At 42.0% G+C, this 15,042-nt stretch overlaps 1 protein-coding gene across 1 annotated transcript in view; it reads left to right on the forward strand.

Annotated features, from left to right (window-relative positions):
* Window positions 1-14,446, forward strand: part of LOC144691449 (complement C3-like) — an 89,009-nt gene extending 74,563 nt beyond the window's left edge. Inside the window, exons 12-16 of the mRNA XM_078559548.1 lie at window positions 976-1,102; window positions 2,519-2,569; window positions 9,250-9,346; window positions 11,521-11,588; window positions 14,082-14,446. Coding sequence (XP_078415674.1) covers window positions 976-1,102; window positions 2,519-2,569; window positions 9,250-9,346; window positions 11,521-11,588; window positions 14,082-14,131 — 393 coding nt within the window. The 3' untranslated portion in view covers window positions 14,132-14,446. The remainder of the gene's footprint in view (window positions 1-975; window positions 1,103-2,518; window positions 2,570-9,249; window positions 9,347-11,520; window positions 11,589-14,081) is intronic.
* Window positions 14,447-15,042: the final 596 nt, after the last annotated feature.

The raw sequence follows: 15,042 nt of genomic DNA on the forward strand, positions 1-15,042 counted from the left end.
TCATTGCGCCACAAGGTTTCATATTTTAAGCAAAAAGTTTTATTGTACAAGATTTAAACAAAGCAAGTACTACCAACTTAACACTATATGTTTTATGAACACTTATATTTAAAACCAATTATCTCAACAGACCACTTTCTGTTCTACTTTCATTTCTATTCAAGAGTTCCCCTAAACTTTATAGGATTATGAGGGTTTATTCACTTCTCCTGGGATCAAACCAAGGTGTGCCACAGCTCTCATGAATTCACTTTGATTCTCCTCAGTGTTTCTGCTATTCTCTGAGGTATGAGATTTCTTGGGGTTCTTTCATTAGCATCTGCCTATCTGACCATCCAATTTTCATGAAGCACTTCATGATTGTGGACACCCTAGATCAAGCATGGGCCTCGCTGCTTTCTTGCTCAGTGACTCCAAAACCAGACAACACTTTGGTTTCTGATAAGCCTTTGCTCCTGGTCTACAGTTCCTGGCAGATTCCTCTCTCTGCTTCTCAAAGTTGCTTCCAGGCTCCAGCTCCCTGTTTCTGTGAGAAATCCCACAGATAAAACCCAAAATCAAGAAAATCACCCCCTGCAGTCTATTCCCATGTCCCAGGGATGTCCCAGATAGAGATTCAATCTCAATATCTCCCATTCCCAAATATTCCTTTATTCTGGGAAACCATAAGAATGATTTAAACCCCTTATGAAAGTAAATGTAGATATCTCATCTCCACCAAGAAACTCAAGGGCACACCCATTGTTCAGTGTTTTCCTACTTCCAACTGTGACCTTATTAAATAAACACAGGCCACCCTTTGAATTTCAATCACTTTTGGTTTTTTCACCAACTTCCCACCAGGAGTTTTCATTTATCCTACATTTTAAAAATTACAATCCCCAAGTTAAAAGTTACACTCTCAAAACATATGAATTATGAAATTAGACAATTTTGCAACAAGGACTACACGTATGTTTTCTCTGCCTTGAGCAGGCTTTTTACAGAAAAGACTTTTATGACTTTGGATCTTCATACGGTGGTGGACGAAACACTGTTGGTGTCTTTGAGGATGCTGGGCTGCGTTTCATCTCTGATCTCATGGATGTAACAGAATTAAGAGGTAGAAATGCTTTTTCATATCATTTAAAAGAAATGAATATGGGGACTAATACATTTCTGAAAAGCACCTTTTATCAATAGGCCACCCCAAACAGAAAGTACTGCACAGTCTGTACGGGCTTCCGCTAGGTCATGTGTTACCACTGATGTGACGGTTTGCCAGATGTGTTCCCTTAGGAACATTGAAACATTAAGAACCAGAGGAGGTCATTCTGCCCCTCAAGCCTCCTCCACCATTCACTTAGATCATAGCTGATCTGCACCTCAACTCCATTTCCCTGCCTTTGCCCCATATCCTCCACACCCTCACCGAGTAAAAATCCACCTCAGTCATGAAAGCTGTAACTGAGCCCTGCCCCCGCCTCACACAACATCCACTGTCTTTTGGTGGAGAGAGTTCCAAATTTCTCCAAGCTTTTGTGTGATAGTGCATTCTGCTTTTGATCCTGAATAGGTCTAATGTTAATGGCTTAGCTCTAATTTTAAGATGCCTTTACATGACAAAGTATGGTTGCATTGCTCCACAAATGCCCCTTTTCAATTCTATTGTGTATGATTGTGTACTAGGAGCAGTAAGTACTGTAGAAATGAACAGTGAGTAATGGTACTGAACAGTTTAGCAACATTTAGCTATTTAACTCAAGGAGCAGGCTAGACTAAATTTTACTTTTCAGCTGTTATCTGTGGCTCAGTGGCAGCATTGCCGCCTCTAAGTGAACAATTTTCCGTCACTTACTTCTTCCCTATTATATACTTTTTGCCCATGTTGTTCCTAATTCTTTGATGTCCATTTGTGTCCATTTTTTCCTTAGGGACTTAACCACACTCCATACAAAATACAGCCCAAGATGCTAACGTTTCTGCTAAAATAGTGAAGGGAGGCGGTGTAGATCACAGCAAATGCCTTCTTATGGAAGGATTACTTCAGGACACTGCCTTACCAGGGAAGACTAACAAAGTGGGATGGTACAATATTCATAATAAGATGTTAGCAGTAAGAACTATGCAGCCATAAAGGGTGAAATTGAACACAGGAAGGGGTGCAAAAGAGTTGAATAGCTTTGCTCCAGTCATTCCTCATCCTGATATGCAGTGCTTTATTGAAGTCACTGGAACTAAATATCCGGTGTGTCTAAAACAAGCGACTCATGTTTAACTTCATGAATTTTAGAGTTCTGGTTGTGGGCCGGATCCATGACACCCAGAAACCACATTAAGAATTGTGGAATACTTCATCTGTAATATAGCGATCAGGACAACATCACTGATACTTCTAATATATGCTAGCAGAGAGATGGCCAGGCCCATCAAGTGGGCTTGTTAAATCACACCTCACACAGTTTGCAGAGAAAATTGTCAGAACTAAAGCAACAACATGGAGCAAAGTAATTGTTTGAAATAATCTGATTAATTTCAGAAACATCAACCATTCCATGGATAAGAGGGCCATTACCATCACACCGAAATGGTAAGGATTGTTCTATACAAGTGTGTTAGAAATCAAATGTCAGCTTCTTTGTTTAGAGTTAGGTTTCAGTTATGAACACAAATCTCACCTTTTCAGTGTTAGTTCACAGATGATGAAAATTTTAAACTCATCTGCAGTTTTACAAAGATCCTCTCACCAAGAATAAAAAAGCCGACAGTGTTTCCACTGACTAAATTCAACAATCTGGAGGAAAGACAGTTAACACATAACTAGTGTATAACGCTTCTACTGTGAAGTAACACTTTGTAGACTCCAGTGACAAACACGTTTATTCTGAACCCTGCCAAAGTTATGTATGACCTGTGGATGTTGGGAACTAAAAGAGAAACAAAAATTGGGGAATTTTGTTTTTCATTTTCAACCAGTCACCTGGTCACTTTGAAAAAGGTATAAAGTACAAAAGTCTATTTGTCGGGCATCTTAGTCTAGAATCATTGCACTGGTTTGAAATTTTCAAGATATTTTTGCTAAATAATAATATAAACATGACCAGAGCCTTGGAAGCTTTTAAAATTTCCATTTTCAAAGATTTTACTCAGGTCAGACCAAGAATGGGATGAATTCAGGGTCTATCTATTTCCTACTGCATCCTAAGTAAAACATGTTGACAGTACATTTACATCAATACTCCCTATGGATTAGTGGTGTTTTAAAATGGAACTCCAGTATTACTGGTGCCAGTATTACTGATTTTTACTGGGTTTTGAAAATTTTGAACTGTTTTTTCCTTCTGGGGATGTGAACGTTACTGGCATGGCCAACATTTATTGCCCATCCCTAATTGCCCTTGAGAAGGTGGTGATGAGCCACCTTCTTGAACTGCTGTAGTTCATGAGGTTAAGGTACACCTACAGTGCTGTTAGGGAGGGAGTTCCAGGATTTAAACCCAGTGATGGCATGTCAGTGTGGCTCAGTTAGTCACATCTCACCTCTGAATCAAGAGATTCTGGATTCCTGTCCCACTTCAGGACTTGAGCACAAAAAGCAAGAATGACACTCCATTGCAGCTGAGGGAGTGCTGCACTGTCAGAAGTCTTGTCTTTTGGAAGAAACATTAAACTGGGGCCCTGTCTGCCCTATCAGGTGGATGTAAAATAGCACTATCAAAGAAGATCAGGGGAATTCTTTCTCCTTGGTGTCTTGGCCAATATTAATCCCTCAATTAACATCACAAAAAACACATGACCTGGTCATCATCACATTGCTGGTTGAGGGAGCTTGCTGTGCGCAAATTAACTCCTAAAGTACTTCATTGCTATAAAGTATTCTGAGACATCCTATGATCATAAGTCTTGTTTTTTTTCTTTATGATGAGGGAACAATGATATATTTCCAAGTGAGGATGGTGTTGACTTGGGGTGGGAACTTGGTGGTGGTGTTCCTATGAACCTGCTGCCCTTGTTCTTCTAGGTGCCGGTGGTGGAATGTGCTGTTGTAGGAGCTTTGGAGAATTGCTGCAGTATATATTAAATATCCATTTGTATTGGTTAACAGGTCTAGACCAGTAATATGCACCCATCTAAACACCATGGTAATGATATTTAGATCTTTATTAATATTGATCAAATATTGATCAAGCCAGAAATTTAGTGCTCCTCGTTGATTGACATGTAACCTGGACAGCATACAAGACATTTTAATGGTTAGGGTGAGTCTGTCAGGAGGTGATGGAAATGACCAAAAAAATTATGGAGGTGCCAACTCATGATTTGGTGCAGTTTCTTCATTATTTGATGGATTTTTAAGGTTTAAAAAATGATGCATGCTAATAATATGTCATTATTATGGTACCACATACTGGAAATTAAGTTTTCATGATGCTACTTATGTTTGGAAGTAACAAATCATAGCTGTAATTGTATGTTCTGTATTGTGATTGTCTCTCATTAATGCCTATGGGCTGGAAGTTGAAGCAATGTACTTGTGATTTTCCGATAAGTTGCTGATTGACAGCAGAGTCCTGCTGGTGACTCGCAGCTGAGGAAATTCTGCCCATAAAATCTGACTCTTCTCCATTTCTCATGGACTCTGGAAGTTTTCTTTTGTAGTTGGAACTCTTCATTTTCCAAAAGGCAATGGAAGTTACAGCTATGTCACCAGTAAAACATAACAAGGTACAAATTGAGACAGAGTCAAAGCACACAGGAAGCTTGATGTAGCTATCCTAAAAGACTGGGCCAAGGGACAGGAACTGGAACAAAAATTAGCTACAGACATGGACATTGAAGATTCTCGGAAGAAGTTAAGGGATATCATTCACAGCAGGGCACCTGATACCCTTGGATTCATCAAATGGATGCACCAAGATGGGTTCGACAAGAATGACCAAGATATGACCAAGAACTACTCGAGAATCTACACAATGCTCACAGATCTTATATATCTGACCAAAAATCACCAATAATAAAAGCCAAATACCATCAAGCAAAACACCCGCTGCAGGCCAAATTAAGTGAGATGAAGACCCCATGATGGGAGAACGAGGCAGCAGGGCTTCAGGAAGCTGTCGGTAAGCATGACCTGAAGACTCTCCATGAAGGTCTCTGATCTGTCAGTACAACACGTAACCTCTCAGCCGATGACAAGGAACAGGCATGAGATTCTCTCTTGTTGGACAGATTAACCATCTCCTGAACCAAGAATCCACATTGTGCAACGACACCATTGAATCACTTTCATAGCATTGGGTTCTGGACGAGGTTGCCCTCGATCCACCTCAATCCTAAGTCACCAAGGCCATAAAGCAACTGTCTGTGGGTAAGTCTCCAGGGGCCAATGGCATTCCGCCTGCAATATTTAAGGATGGAGGAACTCACATGGTTAGAAAATTCACCAGCCTCTTCTGCTTAATCTGGAACCAGGGCATAGTGCCCCAAGATTACAAGGATGTTTCCATGACTCACCTGTACAAACTGAAGGGAAGTAAGTTCTTCTGTGACAATCATCGTGGTATTTTGCTTCTCTCCACATCGGGAAAAATTTTAGCTAGAGTTATTCTCAACAGTGTTGTCACTCACCTAACAGACCCAGTGTACCCAGAATCACAGTGTGGTTTACGTGCTGGATGCGGAACTGCCAATGTGATCTTTGCAGGGTGTCAAATTCAAGAAAAGCCCCGTAAACAGAACAAGGACCTGTACATGGTGTTCATTGACCTGACCAAGGCCTTTGACACAATAAATCGGGAAGGCCTGTGGAAGGTGCTGTGCGAATATGGCTGTCCTGAAAAGATGATCAGAGTCACCCACTCATTTCACTAAAGTATGATGGCCAGTGTGATGCAGAATGGTGCCTCATCAGATGCCTTTCCTGTCATCAATGGCATCAAGCAAGGCTGTGTAATGGCTACAGTTCTGTTTGCCATCTACTTTATGGCCATGCTCTTGTATGCACTTGTTGGAGTGCACATTGAGTTCAGGACAGACAGCAATCCCTTCAATCTGTAAAAGCTCAAGACTCACACAATCAAAGAACTAAGTGAACTCTTGTTTGCCAATGGCTGTGCCCTCATAACGCACACTCTGGAGGACATCCAGCTGCTTGTTGACCACTTTGTCCAAGCCTCAGAACATTTTGGCCTTACAATAAGCCTGTAAAAGACAGAGATTTTGTATCAACCTGACCCCTGGCCTCATATTCACAATCAACACCACATTCCTCAACTCAGTTCTTCTGCCTTGGGAGTATGCTGTCCAACAACACCATGTTAGGCGATGAAATCACCTATTGCTCAGCAAAAACAAGCTCCACATTCAGCAAGTTCACACTCAGGCTTTGGAGAGTTTGTTCAAAATAAAGATCAAAGTCTACCAGCCAGCGGTTCTCACATCACTATTGGTGTCACATAAAGAAACTAGATGCATTCAACCTTCATTGCCTAAGACCTACCTGCTACACCAAGTGGCAGGGCAAAATCCCTAACACCGAGCTCCTTGCAAGGTGCCGTATACCTGGGATCGAGAGCATGCTCATTGGAGCTCAGCTTTGCTCTGAAGAAGAGCCATACGGACTCAAAACTTTAACTCTGTTTCTCTCTCCACAGATGCTGCCAGACCTGCTGAGTTTTTCCAGCATTTTCTGTTTTTATTTCAGCTTTGGTGGGTTAGCCACGTGGTGCATATGGACGATTCACGCATTTTTTTTTTATTATTCATTCATGGCATGTGGGCATCCCTGGCTAGGCCAGCATTTGTTGCCCATCCCTAATTGCATTTGAGAAGGTGGTGGTGAGCTGCCATGGACCACTGCAGTCCCTGTGGTGTGGGTACACCCATAGTGCTGATAGGGAGGGAGTTCCAGGATTTTGACCCAGCGACAGTGAAGGATACCACAATACCACATACCAAAAAGTGGTACTCTACAACAAGTTGAGCATGGGAACCCACACCACAGGACATCTCAAACTCAGACACAAATGTTACAACCTCCACAGAGATCAATAATGATTTAAAGAAAATTTCCACTTAGTTATTAGCTAAAAGGGTGACACATCAAGATCTTACCTTTTAAAAGAACTTTTACTGCATTGATGACTAAAGGCAAAATACTATTAATTAAAAACTATTAGCTTTTATAGGCAATGCATATTTTGAATTACCAAACAGTCTGGCACTATTATGTTTAATATCAATCAAAAACCTCAATTTTGTTATGTTACTCAGTCTCTTAAGTGGGTATCCAATCTCCTGGAACCAATCCAAAGACTTTGGCAGCTCCCAAGGGTTGACTTCTGTTCTTTTTCTTTTCCAATAGTATCCTCCACCATGAGTGTTTTCCTTTGGGATTCTCTCTCTAAATTCAGCTAGACATACCCTCCAGCCATATTTTAACTCCTCACAAACTAAGCTTTCAAACTGGGCAGGAGCTCACACCTGCATTCCACATGGTGAATAATAGAGTCAGTATTTTCTCTGCTTAAGATACAGGCCTGGCTAATATTTATTTTCTTGCTCTTCCCCTCCCAGTCAGCTGCAGATCAACCCAAGGTCAAAAATGCAACTTTCTTCTGTCTGTGATATCGCTGGGTTTATAGGGAAGCCTGTGATCTGATCTCAGAATGACTTCCTCTACCCCCGTCTCCTGGGAAACACACTGGCCCTGTGTCCAAGTAGAAATATTAAGCAACTATCTCTAATTACCATTGCTTTTCATCTCAGAATCAAAGGAGCAGTTTCCAGAGCAACTACTTATGACTTAATCAATAACACCTTTCAGGGTTTTAGGAGACTTAGGGTCTTCTTGTTGTGGATTTAGAAAGATCTGTCATTGTCCCCAGATGTTAACATTCGGCACATCCCTTTCACTGACACAATGGGCAGAATTTTGCCCTTGATGGGTGGGCGGGCTCCACCAGCTCTGTGGCGGGCGGGCAGCCGATCGCAGTCACCGAAACGGGGCCCTGCCGCCATTTTAAGTGGGCGGGCCAATTAAGGCGCTATGCGCTTCCTGTGCGGGGGGGGGGTGGTGGGGGGGGTGGGGGGAGGGATTCCCCAACTGTCAGAGTGCGCTCTTTTGCGCATGCACGCGAAAGAGTGCACATCTCCCTGAGACTAAGTGCTGCCTCAGGGAGATCACTGACAGTGCTTCAAACTTCAAAAATAGAATAATAAAAAAATTATTAACATGTCTCCCTCATGTGACAATGTCTTTATTAAACTTTTTTAAAACAGACATGAAACCTTATCCCGCCAGTGGATGAGGTTTCATGTTTTTTCAGAAGCCCGCTGGGGCTCCTGGCCTGCCCGCCAGCCTTAAGGTTGGATGGGCAGGGCCTTTAATTGGCTTAATGATCCTGTCAATGACCTCAATTGGCCATTGACAGGTCAGCGGGCGGACAACTGATGGCGCTGTCATCCCGCGTCATTTTCGCGTCAGCGAGCAGGCCCCGCCCCCAGCTCACCGACAGAAAAATTCTGCCCAATGTTTATAATCTAACAACTAAATCACCCAGTTTTGCTGTCAGACAGCATCAAAGTTGGGTCACGTGATTCCTTTCACTTCACCTACATTTAACGATATAGTTCCAAACCATGATAACCTTTTAAACCAAACAATATTAGTCCTAAAGTAGAATAATCATGTAAACCTCACACTTGTAACACAAGGACATTCTGAAAGACAATCAAAGGGCCTGTTAGTTGGACCCGACTATATAGGTGAAAACAGCTCTGGACAGATTCAAATGGAGAAGCCTCTGTCATCAACCAATCTCGACATCTGAGGAGAATGGAGTCAGATTTCACTGCAAAGCCCATGCATTCAGCCACCTCTCCAACAATGTCTTCAAATGTAATGTTGGCACTCGGATCTGCAAATCAAGATTTGGTTTAACATCACAAATGAGACAACACCAACTTGGTCTCCTTGATGAACACACATCCATTAAAGCAGTGGGAGATCCCATCAACATTTCAATAATCGTTTCAATAATCATTTATGAGTACAGCATGTTAAAATGAATGAATTTCATGCCTAAAATGAATGGCTTGATGATTGTGTCAAAATAACGCACCTTGCAAATTTAACGAGGACCCATTAGCTAAATTGTTATGAATTGTGGCAAAGGAGACTTCTTTCGCAAGATTTCCCAAGTTGCTTATAATGACAAGTAATAATTGATTCATTTCTGAATTAACGTTATGCTCCCTCCCCCTGTTCAGCTATTGGGATCGCGAATACACACCAGACTATATATCCCATATATGACCACGCTTGGATGTGGGAGATACAGAAAACCTCTGGAAATAAAACATACAGGTATGGTAGACTGGTGCTGCATGCCATATTTTAATTAGGGAGCGCCTATGATTGTGAACAAAAGTGATTGATAGAAACATGTACTGAAGTTATTTGACAATGGGGAATGTGCAAAACAAAAAGATTTACATGGACGACACCATATCTTTCTATTCCTCTCTCCTTGTGTGTTTATCCACCTTTCCCTTAAAAGCATTGATGTTATTTTTCTACACCGCATGGCAAAAATATTTCAACAAATCTGGGTAAAGCAGTTTCTCCTGAATTCCCTTTTAAGTTTATTAGTGACTATCTTATATTAATCATCGCTGGTTCGGAGCTACCCCACAAGTGAAAACATCATCTTTCTGTTTATCCTATCAAATCCCTTCATAATTTTAAAGTTCTCTAATATGTCCTTACATAATATTGTCCCAACACATAATAACCAGAACAATTCTTCCTGCCACAAAGTGCCAGGGTGCAGGGCAAGAAAAATGGGAGAAAAAGATCATTTGCCTTCAGAGAGAGACCAGGAGGGGCAAAGTTAGCAACACACAGCTCACTGACCTTAGGATTTTTATTGAATTGGTTTAAATTACACTTTGGAGAGTCTCAATTTTCTCAACTCTCTGATCCCCTTCCTTTGGCTCCTCTTGCAATGTAATGTAAATCAGGGATAGACCCAGCAAATGAACCAGTTTTATTTCTGAAATCGACTATAAAATGTCGAGGACAGAGGACAGCAAATCTGGTCACCATTTGAAGGGAGCCTCTGACAATCACAATTGCAGGGAACTCTCGTTCACAACTTGGGGCAGGATTTTTCATATGGTGGGCGGGCTCAGCGGGAGCGGGAGCAGGCAGGGGCGGGCTCAGAGTAATACACGACTGGTAGCACTCAGCGCTCCCTGTGCGGGCGGGGGGAGGAGGGAGAGTCGGGCCAGCACTCTTTCACGCATGCGCCTCAGGGAGATTGAATCAATGTTCAAAAAATTAAATAAAAGTTTATAAATTGATTTAAACATGTCCCATCATGTGACTATGTCATATGAGTTGGGACATGTTTTTATATTAATGAAAGTTTTTTTTAATTTAATAAAAGCGTTAGGAAACCTCATCCTGCTTGTGGATGAGGTTTCCTAAAAAATGTGAAGGCCGCTTGGGCTTTTCGCCTGCCCGCCAACCGTATGGTTGGACAAGCAGCGTTTATAATAATCTTAATTAGATTCTTAATGGCTTTAATAGGTTGTTTAGATATCGGCGGGTGCGCAGCTGACTCCAGTGCACGCCCGCCGACCGAAACATCGATACTCAGTGCGATGCCGTCGGGACGCATGCCCGACTTCATCGCGCGTCATTTAACATGGCGGCAGGTCGGGCCCGCCCCCGCACACCAACAGCAATATCCTGCCCTTGGGAGTCAGGGGGGGAGATGGTGGCGTAGTGGTATTGTCGCTGGATTAATATTCCAGATGCCCAGGATAATGCTCTGGGACCTGGGTTCAAATCCCACCATGGCAGCTGGTGAAATTTGAATTCAGTAAAAAATCTGGAATTATAAGTTTAATAATGACCATGAAACCATTGTCAATTGTTGTTAAAAATCCATCTGGTTCATTAATGTCCTTTAGGGAAGGAAATATGAAATCTGCCATCCTTGCCTGGCCTACATGTGACTCCAAACCCACAGCAATCTGGTTAACTCTTAAATGGCCTAGCTAAGCCATTCAGTTCTCAAGAGCAATTGGGATGGGCAATAAATGCTGGCCTAGCTAGTGATGTCCCCATTCCATGAATTGCAAATCAACAGTGTAAGGGATCAATTTGAACCTAAACCTGTCATTCGGAAAACTGAGGGAACTGGGAGCAGTGCTGGGTTTACAGCCACCAAGTTTGATTCTCTGTTGAAGTGAATGGAGAGTGATGTTGACATTCCACTTGATCCTGTGATTTCCTTGCCAAGGTGATAGGTTTAAATTATCCTCTTGGGTTGACACTGAAGAGTTCCTCTGGCCACACATTTGAGTTGGACCCCGATTGTGCATGGATCTGGCCACAAGTAGGCAGGAAATTTTAAAGTTATCGTTTACATAATTATGGGTAAATATATATCGAAACATTTAACTAAAATATCCTTTTGGAAAGGCAATATGAGGAATGAGCAATCCATTATGATGTTTCTTTTCTCACAGGTTAACATCAGATGTCGATCCTCCAAAATCCTGGGAAATTAGTGCTTTTCGTATCTCGGAAGAAGGTGGTAAGCGGTCTTGAGTTTAAATGCAGTTTTTGAGAAGCCAATAGATCCTGTTCAGTCTCTCAATTCAGTTAATAATTGAAATTGAAGGCCATCCATGTTTGGGTTCCATGAACTTCACCCAAATTCATCTTCTCTGCTGCTTGGATTCCACAGTCTCCGTCATGTCCATTTCCTGGGGACTCTGTTCCTGTTATTTCAGCACAAATAAATTCACATCTTAAAAAAAAAACACTACCGAGCAGCAACCCAAATTCCAATGAAAGTGTTGTAAATTTCAAACATTAATAATCATCACTACATTGTTGATTGGATGAGATTAGAATAATTAAATTAGATTAGACTAGAATGGATTCAGCTAAATTAATTTAGATTAGAAAAGTACATTTTGGTTCGGTGACAGTGAACTAGGTCAGATTGGAATATATTCGATAGATTAGGTTGGTGTAGTTTAGAGATGAGAGTAAATTATATTAGATCAGAGTTGAACAGATTAGATTGAAACATATTTGATTGAATTAGGTTAGAGTGGATTAAATGAGATTCGAGTGGACTGGACCAGGTCAGATTTGAATAAAGGAGGAGATTAGGTGATTGGATTAGATTAAATTAGAGTAGATCAGATTGTTTTTTGACAAGCAATTGAGAACTTTGAAATTACATGCTTAGTGAACAACAACAATTTATATTTATATAGCACCTTTAATGTAATATAACACCCCAAGGTGCTTCATAGGAGCCTTATAAAATCTGACACTGAGCCACATCAGGATATATTAGAAAAGAAACACAAACAAATAGGAGCAGGAGTAGACTACACAGCCCATCGAGCCTGCTCCGCCATTTAATATGATCATTGCTGATCTTGGGCTTCCAATCCATTTTCCCATCTGCTCCCCATATCCCATACTTAGGCTGTTGCCCAAAAACTTGGTCAAAGAGGCAGGTTTTAAGGAGTATCTTCAAGGAGGAAAGTTGGATAGTGAGGGGGAGAGGTGTAGGGAGGGAATTCTGAGCTTAGTGCATGAGCAACTGAAGGCATGACTACCAGTGTTGGAATGATTAAAATTGGGGATGCACAAGAGGCCAGAATGAGATGAGCACCAATGTCTTGGAGGATTGTGAGACTGGAGGATGTTTCAGAGATAGGGAAGGGTGAAGCCACAGAGGGATTTCAAAGCAAGAATGAGAATTTTAGCATCAAGATTTTGACCAGGAATCAATATAAATCAGAGCACAGGTGTGACCAGGGAATCGGACTTAATGCGAGTTAAGAAATGGTCAGCGGAGCTCTGGATGGCCTCAAGTTTACGGAGGGTAGAATGTGGGTAACTGTCTAAGAGTGCATTGTTAGTCAAATCTAACAAAGGTATGGATGAGAATTTCAGCAGCTGATGAGTTGAGACTGAAGTCAGGCAATGTTATGGAGATGGACATAGGCAGCCTTAATGATGGCACAAATAAGAGGCTGGATTTAATAGAGGCCACTCAGGCATTTAAATAGACAACTGTGGGTCTTCTCCGGGATCAAGGGCCCTGGGGGACAGAAGTCCCGCCCACTGAGAGCAGTCGGCCAATCAGAAGCTCCACTGAATGGCCACCAGAGCTTTGGTGGCTGCTGCTGGAACTACACCCACCTGAGGCCGAGGTATCGTCACTTGATCCCAGGCCACAGGTGAGTGATGGCAGAAGAAGTGGGGGTGATGGGGGAGAAGGTATTGGCAGCAAGGGCAGTGGGCTGGCTCTTAGTGCTACCCCCTACTTTCCCAATATGGGTCCCTTGAACAGACACTGAGTGCCTTTGAACGAGGGAACCCCATGGGAGTCCACAAGCAACCCTGAAAGGGTTTGCTTCTTGTGCTCCTCACATGGCGAGGCCACCCCCTCCCTGCCAACCGCTGGGTTGGGTGGGCATTATGGGTCTCAGTTGGCAGGGGCATGGGAAGGCTACTCACAGGCCTACACTCCACAGACTTAGTCAGGTAGAAGCGGGAAGGTGGCAGGGTCCCCATCTGCCACCATGCTGCCTGATTAAATGCACCTATGCCACCAAACCCATCACTGGGGAGGGTATTAACTTCCGTACATATGGTCGGAAGCTCATCTTGGGGTCAAGAATGATACTTAATGGTTTAGTCTCAGATTGTTGCCTGGGAGAAGGATGGAGTCAGTAGCTGGGGAATGGAGTTGGAGCAGGGAGTGAAAATAATGGCTTCAGTCTTCCCAATATTTAATTGGAGGAAATTTCTGCTCATCCTGTACTGGATGTTGGATAAGCAATCTGATAATTTAGCAACAGTGGAGGAGTCGAGAGGTGGTGGTGAGGTAGAGCTGGGTGTCGTCAGCGTACATGTGAAAACTAACACCGTGTCTTCAGATGATGTTGCTGAGGGGCATCGTGCAGATGAGAAATAGGAGGGTCTATACAGATCCTCGGGGGATCTAAAGGGCCAGTACGTTTTGATAACTAATTTATATATCCTTTTATATTTCAAGAAGTATGTATTGCAAAACCACTGACGATGAAGATTGACGACAGCATTTAGAATTCAACAATATGACCAACTGTGTGCAGACTGAGAACTCTGATGTTGAATTCCATTGAAGTGGAAAGTTTTACATGCGAATGTTCAGAACTAAAGATGTTGCGATGCAGAACTTCAAGATATCATATAACTATCTTCACAATGTAACTGTCTCTCCTATTTCATTGTCCTAATAACAGAAACAGGCCAGATGAGCAGTTGGTGAATGTGGTCTTTGCAATCTCCCATGTGACCTATTCCCTCTGAATGAAGTGACTCGTCGGCAGAGATCAATAAATTTCAGTCAACCTTTGGCTTTGTTTGATTTAGAGAAAAGCTGTCATTCTGGTGGCATGAAATTGATACATAAACCATTACTCTGTTATACAGTTGATGAAATAGTCCCTCTGTTACTCACTGAATAGAGCAGGATTTTAATTCTGGACCTCTTTTTAGATCAAGGGGAACCATCATTAATTGTTAGCAGAATATTGTGTGAAACTTGTTTTTAATTATAATGTACAGAATCTATCCATCTAATTGGGTCAGTCATGATCTCACAATGACAGAACAGGCTGGAGGGGTTGAATGGCCTTCTGCTGTTCTTATGTTTCTGTGTGTCCTCTACAAAGGAAGTAAGTAAGGCTGGAAAAGATGAACAACATAATGTGAAATGCAAGCACGTGAATCCCAAGTGGGTTCCTTATAGAATTAACAATACTGCTAGATGAAGAGTGACGCATTAAGTTGCAATGAAGAAATAAGAAATTTACAAATGGATATGGACAGGTGAGGTGAATGGGCCAAAATTTGGCAGATGGAGTTTAACGTGGATAAGTGTGAGGTTATCCATTTTGGTCGGAAGAATAAAAAGGCGACATTATTTTAATGGAGAGAAACTTCAGAATGCTTCAGTGCAGAGGGATCTGGGT

This window comes from Cetorhinus maximus, chromosome 16 (assembly GCF_964194155.1).
Source record: "Cetorhinus maximus chromosome 16, sCetMax3.hap1.1, whole genome shotgun sequence".
NCBI classification, from domain to species: Eukaryota; Metazoa; Chordata; class Chondrichthyes; order Lamniformes; family Cetorhinidae; genus Cetorhinus; species Cetorhinus maximus.